This window comes from Setaria viridis, chromosome 6, assembly GCF_005286985.2.
Source record: "Setaria viridis chromosome 6, Setaria_viridis_v4.0, whole genome shotgun sequence".
NCBI classification, from domain to species: Eukaryota; Viridiplantae; Streptophyta; class Magnoliopsida; order Poales; family Poaceae; genus Setaria; species Setaria viridis.
In genome coordinates this window covers 31,596,204-31,610,553 of record NC_048268.2, presented here as the reverse complement: position 1 = coordinate 31,610,553, position 14,350 = coordinate 31,596,204, and the positions used below count along the sequence as shown (strand labels likewise).

The following is a 14,350-nucleotide window of genomic DNA, read 5'->3' as shown; positions in this document are numbered from 1 at the left end:
ACCGAATAAAGCCTAACCTGGAAGATAGCAGGTTCAACTTGAGAACAGCATTTCTGACCGGCCAAATTTCTATCTGGTTACGTGGTTCCAAATAATATTTCATCTCAGACAAAAACCACGGTCAAGTACGTCAGCCGTTTGCGTGAGAGCTCCTTCACGCTCATGTTTAGTTTGCAGTTAACTACTACCGATAGCTTACAGAGACCACAGATATGATATTTACGCGCTCCCAGCATTCTTGACCTCCAAATGTCACAGATATCAACTGGAGAACTTACACAGCACGTACTTCATCTGTTCCAAAATGTAGATCGTTTTAGTTTTTTTAGATATCTATGTATTTAGAAAAGTTAATGAAATATTGGGAGTATTTCACAATTCATGAGTCCTGAATCAGCAAAACGGAGCGGCAATATGGCATCCTTACGAGAAAGAAGTGTCACCCATGTAGCGCTGGCTAACAAGCCAATATATATAAATTGATGCTGTCATCACCTCCACATCCAGTCATAAAAACAAACAACCGTAGTGATGCCACAACTACATACATACTACCTTGAGAAGTAAGAAAATTCTACTGCCATTAACACTTGCAAAGATGCAAAGATCACAGTCAGAAGGGGCAGTACAACGATTTATGACATGATTCTGCTAGGTTATATCATGAAAGAATAACCAGTAGTGGGCAAATAGTTGTAGGTTCGGCATAAATAAACAGACATGTAATCAACAATAACATGTTAAGGAGGCTGTTTCATTTCTCACATGGAAAACAACTTCCAATCTTGGTAAACCAATATGTACATGGAATAAATAGAGATAAATAAAACAAAAGATATAACTACTGCTGAAAAATAAATACCATGTCCATGGGTCAGAATATATGTAACCACAGATCAATTCATTTCACTTTTCTTGATTCTCTGAAAAGTTAGTGTTTAGCTATCACTCTGCTCAGATGATTCCTCCTCGGCCTCCTCTTCCTTTGGGACAGAAGATTCATTCTTTTTAGCACTTTCTTCTTTGAACATCACATTAATGGGTCGTCCCATCAATTTCTGCAATAATAATCATAGGTCAAATTAACCGCTGCTATGGAGTAGAATTTTAATAACAAACAAACTAGTACATACGTGTACATGGTACAATCCATGAATATTTACCTGTCCATTTAAAGAAGATATGGCAGCCTCTGCAGCCTCTTTTGAAGAAAAAGAAACAAATGCATAACCAGCAGATCGCCTTGGCGTAGTGGTATGAAAGATAACTTCAGCTGATAGGACACCTGGGGCCGAGGCAAATAGTTCGCGAAGGTGACGATTTCTGACTCTCCATGTCAAATTTCCGACAAACAGAATATACTTTTCCGTGCTATCTGATACCACAACAGGTTGCTTAACTTGCTTAGGTTGCTTCTTTCTAGGTCTCGCAAAGTCCACCTTGATCTTTCTATCATCTAAAGTCTACATCAAAATGAGGATGGAGGGAAACAAACAATGATGTAAGTAAGCAGGGTGAGTCTGAGAGTGAGCTATACTTTATGCGATACTTAAACTTACAGTTGAATTGAGATTGTTGAGAGCTGCAAGAGCCTCCTCTTCTGAACCCATGGTTACAAACGCCAACCCTCTGTTTTTACTGGCATTGTACATTGAAAGCTAGGAAATCAAGTAAGAAAAATAATCACTAACTTGGTCATGGCTGTCTTTGTATAGAGCTGAGTAATTTTAGCAAACACCCATTGTGAAATGGATTAATGAGCGGCCGGCCATGAAAACAAGAATACTTTCTCGTAAGTAGTTAAGTCATTGTTCCATGAGCAGTAGAAAGTAATATGGTAGCACTAAACCATTATTCAAGGATCCAAATACAAGACTTTGAAATCATATAAGACTAACCCAAATATTTTTTTTAACAAAATATAACTAGCTCCAAAGTTAATAAAGGGAGGGGCACCTTGCAAGTAATTAAGCTCTGCGCATACCGACGGAGTTTGCAACAACCTGACAATAACTCTGAATATTGCTTCCACTAACCTCCTTATGTCCCCATTTTAGTAGCAGAATTCTAAATTAGCCGTCATGTTTGTATTTTGCAGCCAGATTCGCACAAGCATAGAATGAGCTTTCCTTCAGATTCAAAGCCTTGCAACTATTGTATTGCACCTACTTGAGCACAGCAAAAATGGATCGTGAGGCCCATTACACACCAAATGCATTTCAGTTTCTTCATCAAGCCATGTCGTCTTTCTGTCTCTACATAAGTTGAGCAACTGCAAACTACTCCAACAGTACTAATACTTCAATCCGACAGCCACTGCTTTCGACAGCATCCACCGTCTAACAGGATTACTGCTACTACTATTACAGAGCTGTATCAAGAAGCAAAAACTTCGAATAGGTAAGAGAGGGAGGGGACTGAAGCAGATGCCTACCTCCACGCCGACGACGGAGCCGTGCTTCTCGAAGAGCGCGCGCATGTCGTCGCCCGTGTAGTCCCACGGGATGTTCTGCGCGACGAGCCGTGTCCTTGGCCCCACTTGCTCCTCCGCCTCCGGCGCCGCGGGGGCCGGGGCCGCAGGGGCACTAGCGGCCGCACGGGCAGCGAAGGCGCCGCGGTGGCCGCGGGAACGTGCGGGGGCAGGAGCGACGTGGCGCTCGGGGAAGCGCAGGCTGAGCGGTGGCTGGCACTGGCATGCCGGGAGCGCGGGGAAGAGGAGGCGGGCGAGGGGGAGAGCCATGGCGAGCTCGCGACGCAGCGGGCGGCGAAGATATCCGTGGCGCGGGCGGCCTCGCTGGGTTTTATCCGCCACGGCAAAATATCCCAGCTCCTCGGCAAGCGGACGCCGAAAACGTTCGCGGCCAGCGTCCCCGCCAAGTGCCTGCCCGTGTCGCCGGACGTTTCAGTGACACGACACTAGGGACTGGGCAGCCCTGGGTTTAGCATGATGGAACGTTGAGAAGTTAGCTTGAGCCTTCATCTAAAAAAAAGTTAGCTTGAGCCTTTGGTTATGAGAGTTCATATCCTTCTTCCTTGGTCTGCATACTACAGGAGCAGAGTAACATACAGAGGGGGTAAATGTGAAACAGATTAAACGATTAGAAGGTTCCTAGTAGAAGGCTAATGAACAGGCCAATATGTTTTTTTTTTTTGCGAAGAGGCCAATATGCATTTATGTATGTAATGATTTGATAGTGTACAAATAATTCATGAATATTAATCTAGTTCCACGTCTGAACTGTTTTTTTTTTTGAAACGAATGTCTGAACTGTTTTCAGTTCTCCACACTTCATCTACGACCAGTCGACCACCCCGCGCACAATCTTCACACCTTATTATGTGATCATGGCAGGGTGAAATTCATACACAACAACACGCATATGTACAAGCAGTCCTTCAAAAGAGGAGAGGAGAAAAAACAACATTACACACGCTATGTACATTGAGGAGCACTCCTAACAGGCCACTGATCACTTCTGTGCGTTAACTCCATTGTCGGATGTTGTGCCCTGGTCGAGTTCCTTTTCAAGCTCCTTGATGACAGGCTCCACAGCAGCGTCAATCTCATCGCTGACCTTGTCGATCTGTACGGGCAAGGAGAGCCACAAAACGTTAATACCTTTATTCCAGGTTAACTTTCACCTTACATATAAAACAAGAAAATATTTCATGATCTATTATAGGAGTCCTTTTTCTAATTGAACTGGTTAATAAATCTTCCAATCTTCCGTAGTTCCAAATTTATGTTACCGTCGAATGTTGCACACAAAAACCTTCTACAAAGTTCTCTTTATAAAGTCCTACTAAACTATTTCTAGATGCCTTGCAAACCTATGGCATTCTCTTGTAGCTTTACAAAAATTGTCATAAACTTAAGGTCTGAGGCGTTACTACTCCTGCAGCTGCAGCACCAAGCGGTCAAGCAATCTTTCAGATAATCAGATGTTGAGATGTCAAAAATTTCTGTGCTCCAGAAATATGGAAAACAACTAGATTCCTACACAGCAAGCCTTCAGCCAAACAGTGACCAATATAAGCTACGAAATGGTCTGAAATTGCTTAAGAAAATCTATGCTCTCCGAAGAAACAACTTCGAACAGTTCTCGATACTCATTGTTACTTGGCATATATGAAAAATTGTCCTGCAGAACTACAACAGATATTTGCGCAAATTTCCACTCCCCAAAGGAAACTACTAAAGTCTAAAATACTAGTCATTTCTTGCTTCAGGAGTAAACTTATGATCAAGTAGGCAACTACATATATTAGCTAGCAACTTGGCAAACATCGAAACACCAGAACAAGCACAAAGCTGTCTTTTGCTCAGTTGTAATGTGCAATGATAAAATTTCTAAAATAAGATTTTATTACTTATGCAGCTGTGATATGTAAATACATATAGCATGAGAGTATCGACAAGAATATAAAAAAACGGAAGCAAACCTTCTCAGTGACTGCTTCAACCTTCTCTGCATCAGTATCCACTACCTCAGCAATGTGCTCAACCTCTTCCACTGCTTTCTGCAGAGACCCGTCTTTAGGAAGTTGCTTAGCCACATTTGCAGCTAGCTTCTCTGTTACCTCAGCTACATGCTCCACAACCTCTACAGTATTCTCCACAAACCCAACTGTCTCTTCTGGCATGATAATCAAGCTATAGCAATCAGAATCTCTAAAGTTATTGGCAAGATAAACGATTTGTAAATACTAAGCAGTTAGTGCTAACTCATGAAACGATTATATTCAAGTCATGTTTTAAACTACAAAACCTATTCTTCACTGCTTATAGCAGAATATTATAAACGAGCCAAAGACAGAAAATAACCAGTAGATGATTTTTATAATCTTACGTACCTTCAAGCTGCCTAACTCTGTTGTAGAATGGCACCACCGTGTACACCACACCTCCAAGAACCCATCGTGCCCTGTTAGAACAAAACGCCGAACGAACATGGTGAAAAAAACCGAAGAAAATCGGTCACAATTCACACGAAACAGACCACCAAACACACGCTTCTTGATGTATACAGTCCCAACTCGTACCAGCTAGGAATCGCTGAAGAGCCTAAACGCTGACCGCCACTGATGGCGGCGGCGGCCAAGTCCGCCGAGACGATATCCGAGTTCTTGAGGACAACCCAGCTGTGCAGAATCATAGCAACATCAATAAATCATGAGCTAATTCGCTAGGGAAGTCAGGTACTGCGGTTAAACGGGCACGGAAGCAATTACCCCGAGTCGATGTCACTCAAATCGGCAGCATCCGCAGCAGGGTTCTCCCCCTTCCTGCATAAGACCAGGAACACCAAAAATCACAAAACGAAGCTCCGAATCGCTCGTTCATTGGATGTCAATAGAGCAAAACAAAACAAGCAAGCGAAGGAAGGAAACCACTCGCCTCTGGTCTTCCTGGGCAGCCGGGGCGGGGCTGGGGCCGATCGGCTGCATGGTGAGGGTCGCCATGGATGGATGGAGCGGAGCGATGGGGATCGATTTGAGGGAAGCCGATGAGGAGACGCTTGATTGGATTGAGACTGGTGGAGGGGGAGAAGACAGAAGACTCGTGTAATCAGAGAGGAGCGTTTGTGTGGCCCGTACGCGAAGGTGTCGTGCTTAATCACCCAACGATCTGAGCCGCTTAAACTTGATCGGACGGCTGCTACGAGCCACGACGCGGTCCCGTCGCGATTATCATGCGCGTTATCCAACTTGTAAGGGTGGGCAAAATGGTAATATGACGAGAAGAGTCGGGGGGTCCCTTCGTCTGAGATTCTGAATCCTCCTCGCCGCCGCCGCGACGGCGAGACCCGTGCCGTGTCCCCGGCGTTGCGGCCACCTCCGAGCAACGGATGGGAGGAGACAACCGACAACGCCGGTGTTGGGCACCAGGTGCTCAGCTTGAACGCCGCCGGCCAAGAGCCTGATGGTGCCCCGAGTCTGACAGCGGGAAACGGCGGCAGAGCGGCGGAGGAGCAGCACGAACGGTGATCGGAGTCCACGGGTTTGACGGAGTTGACGCTCGGAGATCACGCGGTGTGGAGACTGGAGAGCAATGTGTCGGTGCTGACTTGCCGGGAGGCGGGAGGTGAGTTTCCTGGTCAAGGAGGGCCTCCGGCCACGTTCTTCCTGAAATTAAACTGGGTCTGGTTGGATTTGTGAATGCAATTTGATACCTACCGAGTTTGTCATGTTCATCTATCTTAGCAAAAGTAATTTCCAAAACTGGTGATGAAAGTTGATTGGCATTAATCTGTGCCAGGCTGCCAGCACATCATTTTGCGGATGAACTCTGCATCACACAGGCGCCGTGGATAGATGCAGATGCCTGAGTATGGATGCAGAGTTCATCACGAAATGATAGCTGAACTACCTCATTTTTTCTCAACTTTGCTTTGAATTTGTAAAGCATCTTAATTACTAAATTTTGTTCTCTCAGAGACATTTTATAGCTCCATCTTTCAGTTATTGATGCTCTCCCCCCATTGGCCCTAAAAAAAAATTCAGTTATGGATTGCATTGCAGTAGTTAGTGGCAATGCCTTCTCATCGCTTCCCCCATTTTATTTGTTTATCATTTGTTTAAATCAAAGTAGATTTATATATGTGTGAACTGCATTTCCTACTAACCACTCGTCAGTTCTTGAGACCACAAACATGTAACATGACAAAGTTCAAATGCATTTACTATAAACCATTTATAAGTTTTCAGAGCACAAACCTGTAGCATGACAGAATTGAGAATCAACTAAAGCATATTTTCTTTTAATCTTAGAATATTCTGATGTTCAGCATCTTGAGTTCTTGACAGTTAAATTACCTCCATCTGTTCATCATTTGTGTTTTGTCTAAAGTATCAATGCTCCAACTTCAAGAAGACTTAGGGGGTGTTTGGATAGCAGGTGCTAAATTTTAGCACCTGTCACATCGGATGTTTGGACACTAATTAGGAGTATTAAACATAGCCTAATTACAAAACTAATTGCACAACCCCTAGGCTAAATCACGAGACGAATCTATTAAGCCTAATTAATCCATCATTAGCGAATGGTTACTGTAGCACCACATTATCAAATCATGGACTAATTAGGCTTAATAGATTCGTCTCGTGATTTAGCCTAGGAGTTGTGCAATTAGTTTTGTAATTAGGCTATGTTTAATACTCCTAATTAGTGTCTAAACATCCGATGTGACATGTGCTAAAATTTAGCACATGCCTCCCAAACACCCCCTTAACAAACCAATGTAGACACACATTACTCGATCAAAGTTGAATTCAATTGCAATGAGCCGATAACTAATTATTAGTGGAACTATTGCTTTGTACTTTTGGAAAAAGAGTGCAATGAGATGTTGAGTTGCTTAACTATTAAGAGTAGGTTGGACATAGTCAATGGTATTCAGTAACCAAAAAGCAAGATCAACCCTCATATTACTGAAAAATCTCATGGCAATATATATTCAGAACAAGATGACACTCATTACTCAGCCACCACTTCTCTGCATTCTCATAAGCACCGATACTCCTTCATCTAAAACTTCAGAAATATTAGCCCGGTCTTCTTTGGAGAAAATGTACAACATATTGTAACTTTACACATTTCAGTCAAATTATATCCAGTTAGCAAGTTATGCTCCTTGTCCTTTTAATTTGTCTGATTCGAACACTTATTGTGTTCTTCACATGTGCTTTTACTTTTCAGTACCTCCTTAGTACTTAGCTTTTATTTCCATTTGAGCTATTTCTTGGAAGATCTGACCAGTACGTCTAACTATATATCTTGTCACTTTCCTATGATTTACCAATGTCTCTGTTACTAAAAGAATGCTTTATCCGACAGATTGTAGATACACGGGAATCTTTTGATAAAGTTTATCTTGTCGTGTTTGTTCAGGGATGTACTAGGCCTACCTGCATTTATTCCTTTCAGACATGAGCTCAATATCAAACAATAAGTAGGCCACTGAAACGTGTGAATCATTGATCTAAGTTTGGAAACATCGAATGATATCGAGAGCTGTCAAACAACTTGTCCGTTTGTCTTTTACATGGTGCAATATGACTTTTTATTTCCTCTCCAAATTGTTATGTTCTATCCAGTTAATTAGTTGCATGAACTATGTCTATAGCCTTGTTACCTCTAAGTCCAGTTCTCCAGTGGTCTGAGCCGACGTATGGTGGGAAATTAAATGGCAATGCAGTGGTGGTCTGCAACTGCAAGGGAAAATATGAGGCTGGATGTTCCAAACCAAATCACATAGTTCCTTGTTAGATCCACCTGTAGAATTTTTGTGTCGATGTTTTGTGTATGCTATGTTGACTGTGAAAATTTGTACTCTGCTGACAATCGTTTCTTCCCATTAGCAGAGCCCCAGAGCAAAGATTTCGGAAGCTAACACACCCTGTTGTGTGGTCATGGGCGCTGTGCTGCTGCAGTGGCAGGATGAATATGTGATCTTGTGTTTTTGCTACCTTAACACTATGCCATCCCTTTCCAACGGTAAGAGACTGGGTTGGGCCATCAGGTCTCATACTCTCATGTACATTTTTCCTTCAGTTCTAGTGAGGTGGTTACCTGCTTTGCTCATCAGTTATCGCAGTACCCTTCGTTCCGGTACTATTTCCTTTGCGAGATCAGTGGCCGGTGACTTTCCACGCTAGGATCACGCGTCACGTGTACTCGTGCACTAGTTACATCTGCCAAATACAATTATCGCCAGAATTTCCTTTTGATGAAAAATTAAGAGAGACATAGGGAGAAAGAAAAATGAGGTAGGACATCTCGAGAGAGACGCGTCGTTTCAGGAATCAGGAGGGCTTTTAGCAATGGGATCGATCAATCATGCCTAGGCAGAAACGGGAAAAGGGCTCTGCAGGGGAAAGGGGCCTCTGTCCCAGAATCTCTTTTCGGCGAGGGTCAATGCGACGACACGAGCCGAGCGGGCACGTCTTTTCCTATCATCTCAGTTTCCCCAGGACCCCAGCTCGATCTCCCCCCATCACCACCTCGCTTTCCAGCGTTCAGTAGCATCAGTTGCCCGCCATCGCTCTCGGCCCATTCCCTTTCCCGCAAAAGCTCCTTTTGCAGGAACCGCTCGTCAACCCTTGCTTCCCGGCCTCCTGCACAGGCGCTGGCATGGCCACACGACGCGGTGGCGCACCACCGGGCTGGCCGGCGCGGGGCCGAGCTCTTGCCACTGAAGCGCCCGGGGGCGGACGCCGGCTGCGCGGGTGGCCACCGGCAGGCGGGGGCCGGGGCTGTCTCGGAATCTTCGTTCCTGCTACCTCGATTGGGAATGTTGCTTCACGAGGGGAACAGCCGGTCCAACAGGGCGCGCGCACAGGCAGGCACGCACAGGGCCCTGAAAGCTCTGCTGGGATTGTGCTTGTCGTCGCTCCTCGTGCTGCGTCGTCTACAGGCTACAACTACGACAAGGCGGTGAAGAACACGTCACTGCCCGCAATCAACGCGTGTCACGTCGTACGGTCCTCCCATGCACGTACTACGTACAAACACAAACACTTGTGACGCTAGAACAAATCGTACGTCGTCCATAGATGGGAGATGCAAAGTTGCTAAATACAGGAGGGGGCACTGCTTGCTACTTGACGATACAAAACGCGCAAATCAGTTCAGACATCAAAGCCTACAGGTAGTGCATTATTCTTCAGCCTGCGATCTGAGCTCGGCGCCGCCCTCCTCTTGGTCGATCGCCTCCACGATGCGGTGCACCGCCGCCGCGATGTCGTCCACCGACGAGAGCGCGCAGTCGTCTTCCACCTGCGGCAGCCGCCAAGCAGAAACACACGAGAAGAACGTTCAGCAGGTCATTAATGACGGCACATTAAAGAATGCCATGGCCGGCCGGCCTTCTACAACCAGCTCTACGGCGATAGTACTTGTAACCACGGCCTGTCCCTGACCCCGTGGTGCCGACTTCATTGAAAGCGTGGAGACGACGGGGGAGTTTGGAGGCGTCGTTCCTGACAAGGCTCACGGAAACCGAGGCCGGGGAAGGGGACAAAGGGGTGGCGGCGACCAGCGAAGTAGGGTTACCTTGAGGCTGAGGGAATAGAGGGCCATGTGGCGGGCGTCGTCGCTGGTCGCGTTGAGGTGCAGCACGGAGAGGCGGTGGCCCTGCAGCCCGGCGACCAGCCGCAGCAGCTGCCGCGGGCGCCGCCGGGACAGCAGCTTCAGATTCGCGTGGCTCTCCACCATGGTCACCTCGACCTCTGCCACGGACGATGGCCTCGAGCCCGAGGCGTCGTCGTCGTCGCCACCGTTGTTGCCGTCCGCGTCAGCGTTGTTTGGGCTCTGCTCGTCGTCTGCGGGTGGCGTGTCTGCGGTGGCGGCGGGGGAGCGGGCGCCGGCGCTCATGGAGTACTGCGGGAAGGTGAAGAAGCCCGCGAAGGGCGCGGGCGCAGCGTCGCCGGCGCCGGAGCCGGGGGACGGGTCGTGGCGGCGGGCGTGTTTCCGCGCCTCCAGCGACTGGAGCAGCTGCTCCAGCTCCTTGACGTAGTTGATTGCGCCGCCAATTATGGACGCCTGGTCTCCCTGTGAACATCCAGCGTCCACGACACACAAACCAAAACCATCATCTTCATCGAGATCGACAATGGCAGGTTAAACAATTGAGCCCTAGCTAAATAGGCGCGCTGGCGCTAGGCACGTACCCTTTGCACGTAGGACGCCGGCATGAGGGACCGGAGCACGGCGAGGTACTCGTTCATCTGCTTGCGGCGGTTGCGCTCCACGGCGATGTGGGTCATCCGCTGGCTCTCCACCTCCTCCATGTTCTTGACGCTCCTCGTCCTCCGGCGCTTCCGCCTCCCAGCCGCCGCCGACGGCGGCGACATTACCGTCGCCGTTGTCGCCACGGTTAGCACCTCCTGCGAAAAGCCGGCACCAGCTGCTGCTGCATTGCCACCGCCGCATCCGTTCTCGGGCGGCGGCGGCGCAGCAGAGCTGCCGTCCGGCTCCTGATCAGGCCCTTTCATCATCACGGAGGAGCTTGCGCCCACCTCCCAGTAGGCGGCGGCGGTGCCCCCTTCCAAGTCCATCATCCCCTCCATGGCCCCGCCATGCTCATTTCCGTCATGGCCCCAGCTCCACCCTCCTCCTCCTCCGGGAGCCGCCGCCATGGCCCAGCTGCCGAAGAGTCCCTCACAGAACACCACGGCCTCGAGCGCCATGCCTCAAGAAATTACCCTCCGAAAAGGGACAAGGAGGCGCGAGAAGCTGGCAACATGTAACGTGGAGATAGCTCAGCCTCAAGATGGCTCGCTAGACAGCCATAGAACTTTGGAGGAAGAAAGGCATGGCGCCTCATATGGAGCCGACGGATAATCTATATACTGCGTGTGTGCAGGATCCATGGACGGCCGGGGGGGCTCAGGCCTCACGGAGGAGTGGCGTGATTAGGCCATGATTTGGTCGGGGAGACGGGGACGAAATGGCAGGGGAGGACAGAGGAGAGAGAGAGAGAGAGGACGCAGGCCGCTGGATTGCTGGTACAGTGGCATCGGGAAACGCAACCCACACTAGGCGATGCTAAAAACAAGGCGTTCTCCCTAGACTGCACAAAATACACAACCTTGTCATTCCAGATTTACCAATCAGAGCGAGTGGTTGAGCAGGAGGACAGAGGACACACAGCAGCCACGCGGTAGAACGGTGACCGGTGACGGAGCCACGCGGTAACTTTTGCTGGAGTAGCAGCGCCGTCGTCGCTTGCTCTCACGGCACCCGCGTAATGGTAAAGATGGCTCTATATAAAGATGTTCACCTCATCCATAGATACTATGACCATCCGTCCAATAATTTAGCTTTTAACGTAGTTTACAAAATTTTGTGGGATTCACATGTAGAAATATTTTATTCCATCCTTATTTTCCTCTCATCTTCATTCTTTCTCTTCATCACTGGCTCTACGGCTCCACCCGCCAGCCGCATCCGCCTCTCCTCCTCCCCGCGCTAGCGATCGGGCCAGCCTCCTCCACGCGCTAGCGGCCCACCCCACCTCCTCACCGCCCCGGCAGCCACCCCTCCTTTTCCCTGCGCATGCCTCGACGGAGGGTTCCGCCTCTTCCCTGCACTGGCAGCCCACCCTGGCTATCGCCCCTCCTTCTCCCGCACCGGTGCCCAGCAACCTCGCCGACTCGTCCGCACCCATACCTGGCGCGCTAGTACCCACCCTACCTCCATCGTTGAGCTCAGCACGGCGGTAGCCCGAGCTCTGGTGGCGTACTCCATCCGTGCCGGCACTCCACCCTTCTCCACGCGGTGGCAGTTCGTCGACACCACGATGGCGATCTTGGAGGTGGAGAGAGACGGGGGCAAGCTAGCGAGTGGCGAGGCAGAGAGGAGAGAGGGGACGGCTGAGAGTGGAGCACACTCAACATGGAAAGATGTGCTATCGGCTTACGCTAGGTTCAGTAACATGCATTTCTCTCTTTGTTTCTCTTCCCTCCACATAGGATGAAAAATGACGTGGATCCTTGTAGAGAGCTGACATGGCAACCATTGCGGGTGCCCTGAGTCTCAGTCTCAGGCTGCAGCTGCGCGGTTGCATCGGCAGGGAGCTGACGGGAGGCTACAGCGTAGCCGCACTCCGATGCCGGCTGGGTCGCAGCAGCAGCTAGTAGCAGGAAGCCCGAAGCCGGCCGGCATGCACCGGGCGTATCGGATCCGTCCATCCCTCTAGGCGCGCGCCCACGAGCATGATGAGGGGAATCATTGTGGCCGGCCGGCGGTCACGGGGAGGCATGTGTGGCAGACTGGCAGTGTGGGTACGTCGTCGTGCATGCATGCTGCTAGCCGCGCATCGCACGTCGTCAACAGACATCTCCACGTACTACACGGCCCGGAGCTGAGCTCTTGCATGCATTACGTTCTTGTACACATAGCATGCATGGTACGCGACTGCTACTGCTTGGTACATCGTCCATCGTCTCTGCTGCCATATCGAGCACGCGTGCACGGAGGCCGGCGCGTGACGGATAGCGTCACTGTGCCTTTGCTCTCGCGTATAATGTACTGTAGCTCCGCAGACCCACGTGTCATCACAGGCGTACGTCTAGCTGTGGAGACCCATGCGCGCGTCTCTGAATGAACATGGCTAGCTAACAATTTCTTGTTCCCTAAATTTCACGATGCTCTTCTCGAATGCGACGTACTATACGTAGCTACTGTAATTTGGGATTTGGCTTTTCTGTCTTTTGTTTTCGTTTTCTAGACCTTCTGTTATACTTCTACAAGGAAGCAAAAAAGAATGACCGAAAGATGCTAATATGTCCTAAAAAGTTTGTATCAACAGATACTGAGCATCTTGTTGGGTAGATTGAGGCATGGAGTTAAATATGGCAATTACACTATTCTTTCCTCCTCCAAACAAATCTTCCAAGTACTCCCTCATTCCAAATTATAGTTTATTTTAATTTTATCCTGAGTCACATATTTCTAACTTTGATCAAGTTTATATCAAAAGACAACAACATTTACATCATCTAATTAATTAGTTTCAGTTAATACACAGTGAAAAGTTTCTTGATAATGCATTTATTCGGTACTACGGATGTTAATATATTTTCTATAAACTTGATCAAAGTTATAAATATTTTAGTTAGGACAACTTAAAGCAATGAACTATAATTCAGAACGGGGATGCCTGGATGGAGCAGTACTTTTCAGCCGGTGCTACCTTTCAACAGGGGCAGAGCTAGCCTTTGTTATCGGGGTTAGCTAACCTTGGATGGATTTATGCAAAATCAGTGAGAACGAAGATCCCGTTGCCATCGCCATTTTTGGCTAGCTTTGCCGCCTTTTAGGATGGAGGATTTGTGAGCATATGAAAAACATGGAGTTACCTTCATAGGCGAATATTACCAAAGGGGAAAACCGCCTTATAAATGGTCCACCCCTCAACCAAATTATTGCAAAAGGTTACAAGAGAATTACGTGTCAATCATGTCACACGTACCGTGTCTTAGAAACAGATCATGTCACAATGCAATAAAGGTGATGGATTGATGACCCATCAAGCTTGTGGTGAACAGTGTAAAGTTTCTTATGTTCAACACAAGTACCATTTTCACCTTTTTCATGTGTTACCTTTTCCTTCTTCGAGAAAGGTAACGAAAAGGAAGCTCCATATATGCTGACATGCATGCCAATTAGGAATGGAAGGAGGTCAGTCGTATCTGTGGCGAGTAGAGAAAAGTGAGTGGAGAGTCCCAATGTTGATTGGGGCTTGTGAGCTTGTCCCCCGTTACAAGTACACCGTCTTCATTCCCTTGATATAGTATTAACCAACTCATGTTTCCAAGTTCTGTTTGCTGCATATTTTCATTGGAA

General features: G+C 48.0%; 3 protein-coding genes and 1 long non-coding RNA gene across 4 annotated transcripts; 1 reads left to right on the top strand and 3 right to left on the bottom strand.

The window, feature by feature from the left end:
- Positions 1-723: 723 nt before the first annotated feature.
- LOC117860581 (RNA-binding protein CP33, chloroplastic) lies at positions 724-2,778 on the bottom strand. The gene is made up of 4 exons (XM_034743902.2): positions 2,435-2,778; positions 1,560-1,658; positions 1,164-1,463; positions 724-1,058 (listed from the first exon to the last, which is right to left on the bottom strand). Exons 1-4 carry the CDS (start codon positions 2,738-2,740, stop codon positions 939-941), a joined length of 825 nt encoding a protein of 274 aa, XP_034599793.1. The 5' UTR covers positions 2,741-2,778; the 3' UTR covers positions 724-938.
- Positions 2,779-3,210: 432 nt separating this feature from the next.
- LOC117860582 (uncharacterized) lies at positions 3,211-5,568 on the bottom strand. Its single transcript, XM_072294428.1, has 6 exons — positions 5,395-5,568; positions 5,233-5,282; positions 5,044-5,142; positions 4,855-4,925; positions 4,444-4,637; positions 3,211-3,584 (listed from the first exon to the last, which is right to left on the bottom strand). The coding sequence occupies exons 1-6, from the start codon at positions 5,461-5,463 to the stop codon at positions 3,471-3,473; spliced, it is 597 nt and encodes a 198-aa protein (XP_072150529.1). The 5' UTR covers positions 5,464-5,568; the 3' UTR covers positions 3,211-3,470.
- Positions 5,569-5,600: 32 nt separating this feature from the next.
- LOC117860584 (uncharacterized) lies at positions 5,601-8,584 on the top strand. Its single transcript, XR_004641518.2, has 2 exons — positions 5,601-6,085; positions 8,365-8,584. It is a non-coding gene; the product is annotated as an uncharacterized lncRNA (long non-coding RNA).
- Positions 8,585-9,529: 945 nt separating this feature from the next.
- Positions 9,530-11,502, bottom strand: LOC117860188 (transcription factor bHLH94). The gene is made up of 3 exons (XM_034743442.2): positions 10,672-11,502; positions 10,055-10,552; positions 9,530-9,778 (listed from the first exon to the last, which is right to left on the bottom strand). Exons 1-3 carry the CDS (start codon positions 11,188-11,190, stop codon positions 9,659-9,661), a joined length of 1,137 nt encoding a protein of 378 aa, XP_034599333.1. The 5' UTR covers positions 11,191-11,502; the 3' UTR covers positions 9,530-9,658.
- Between the last annotated feature and the right edge of the window lie 2,848 nt (positions 11,503-14,350).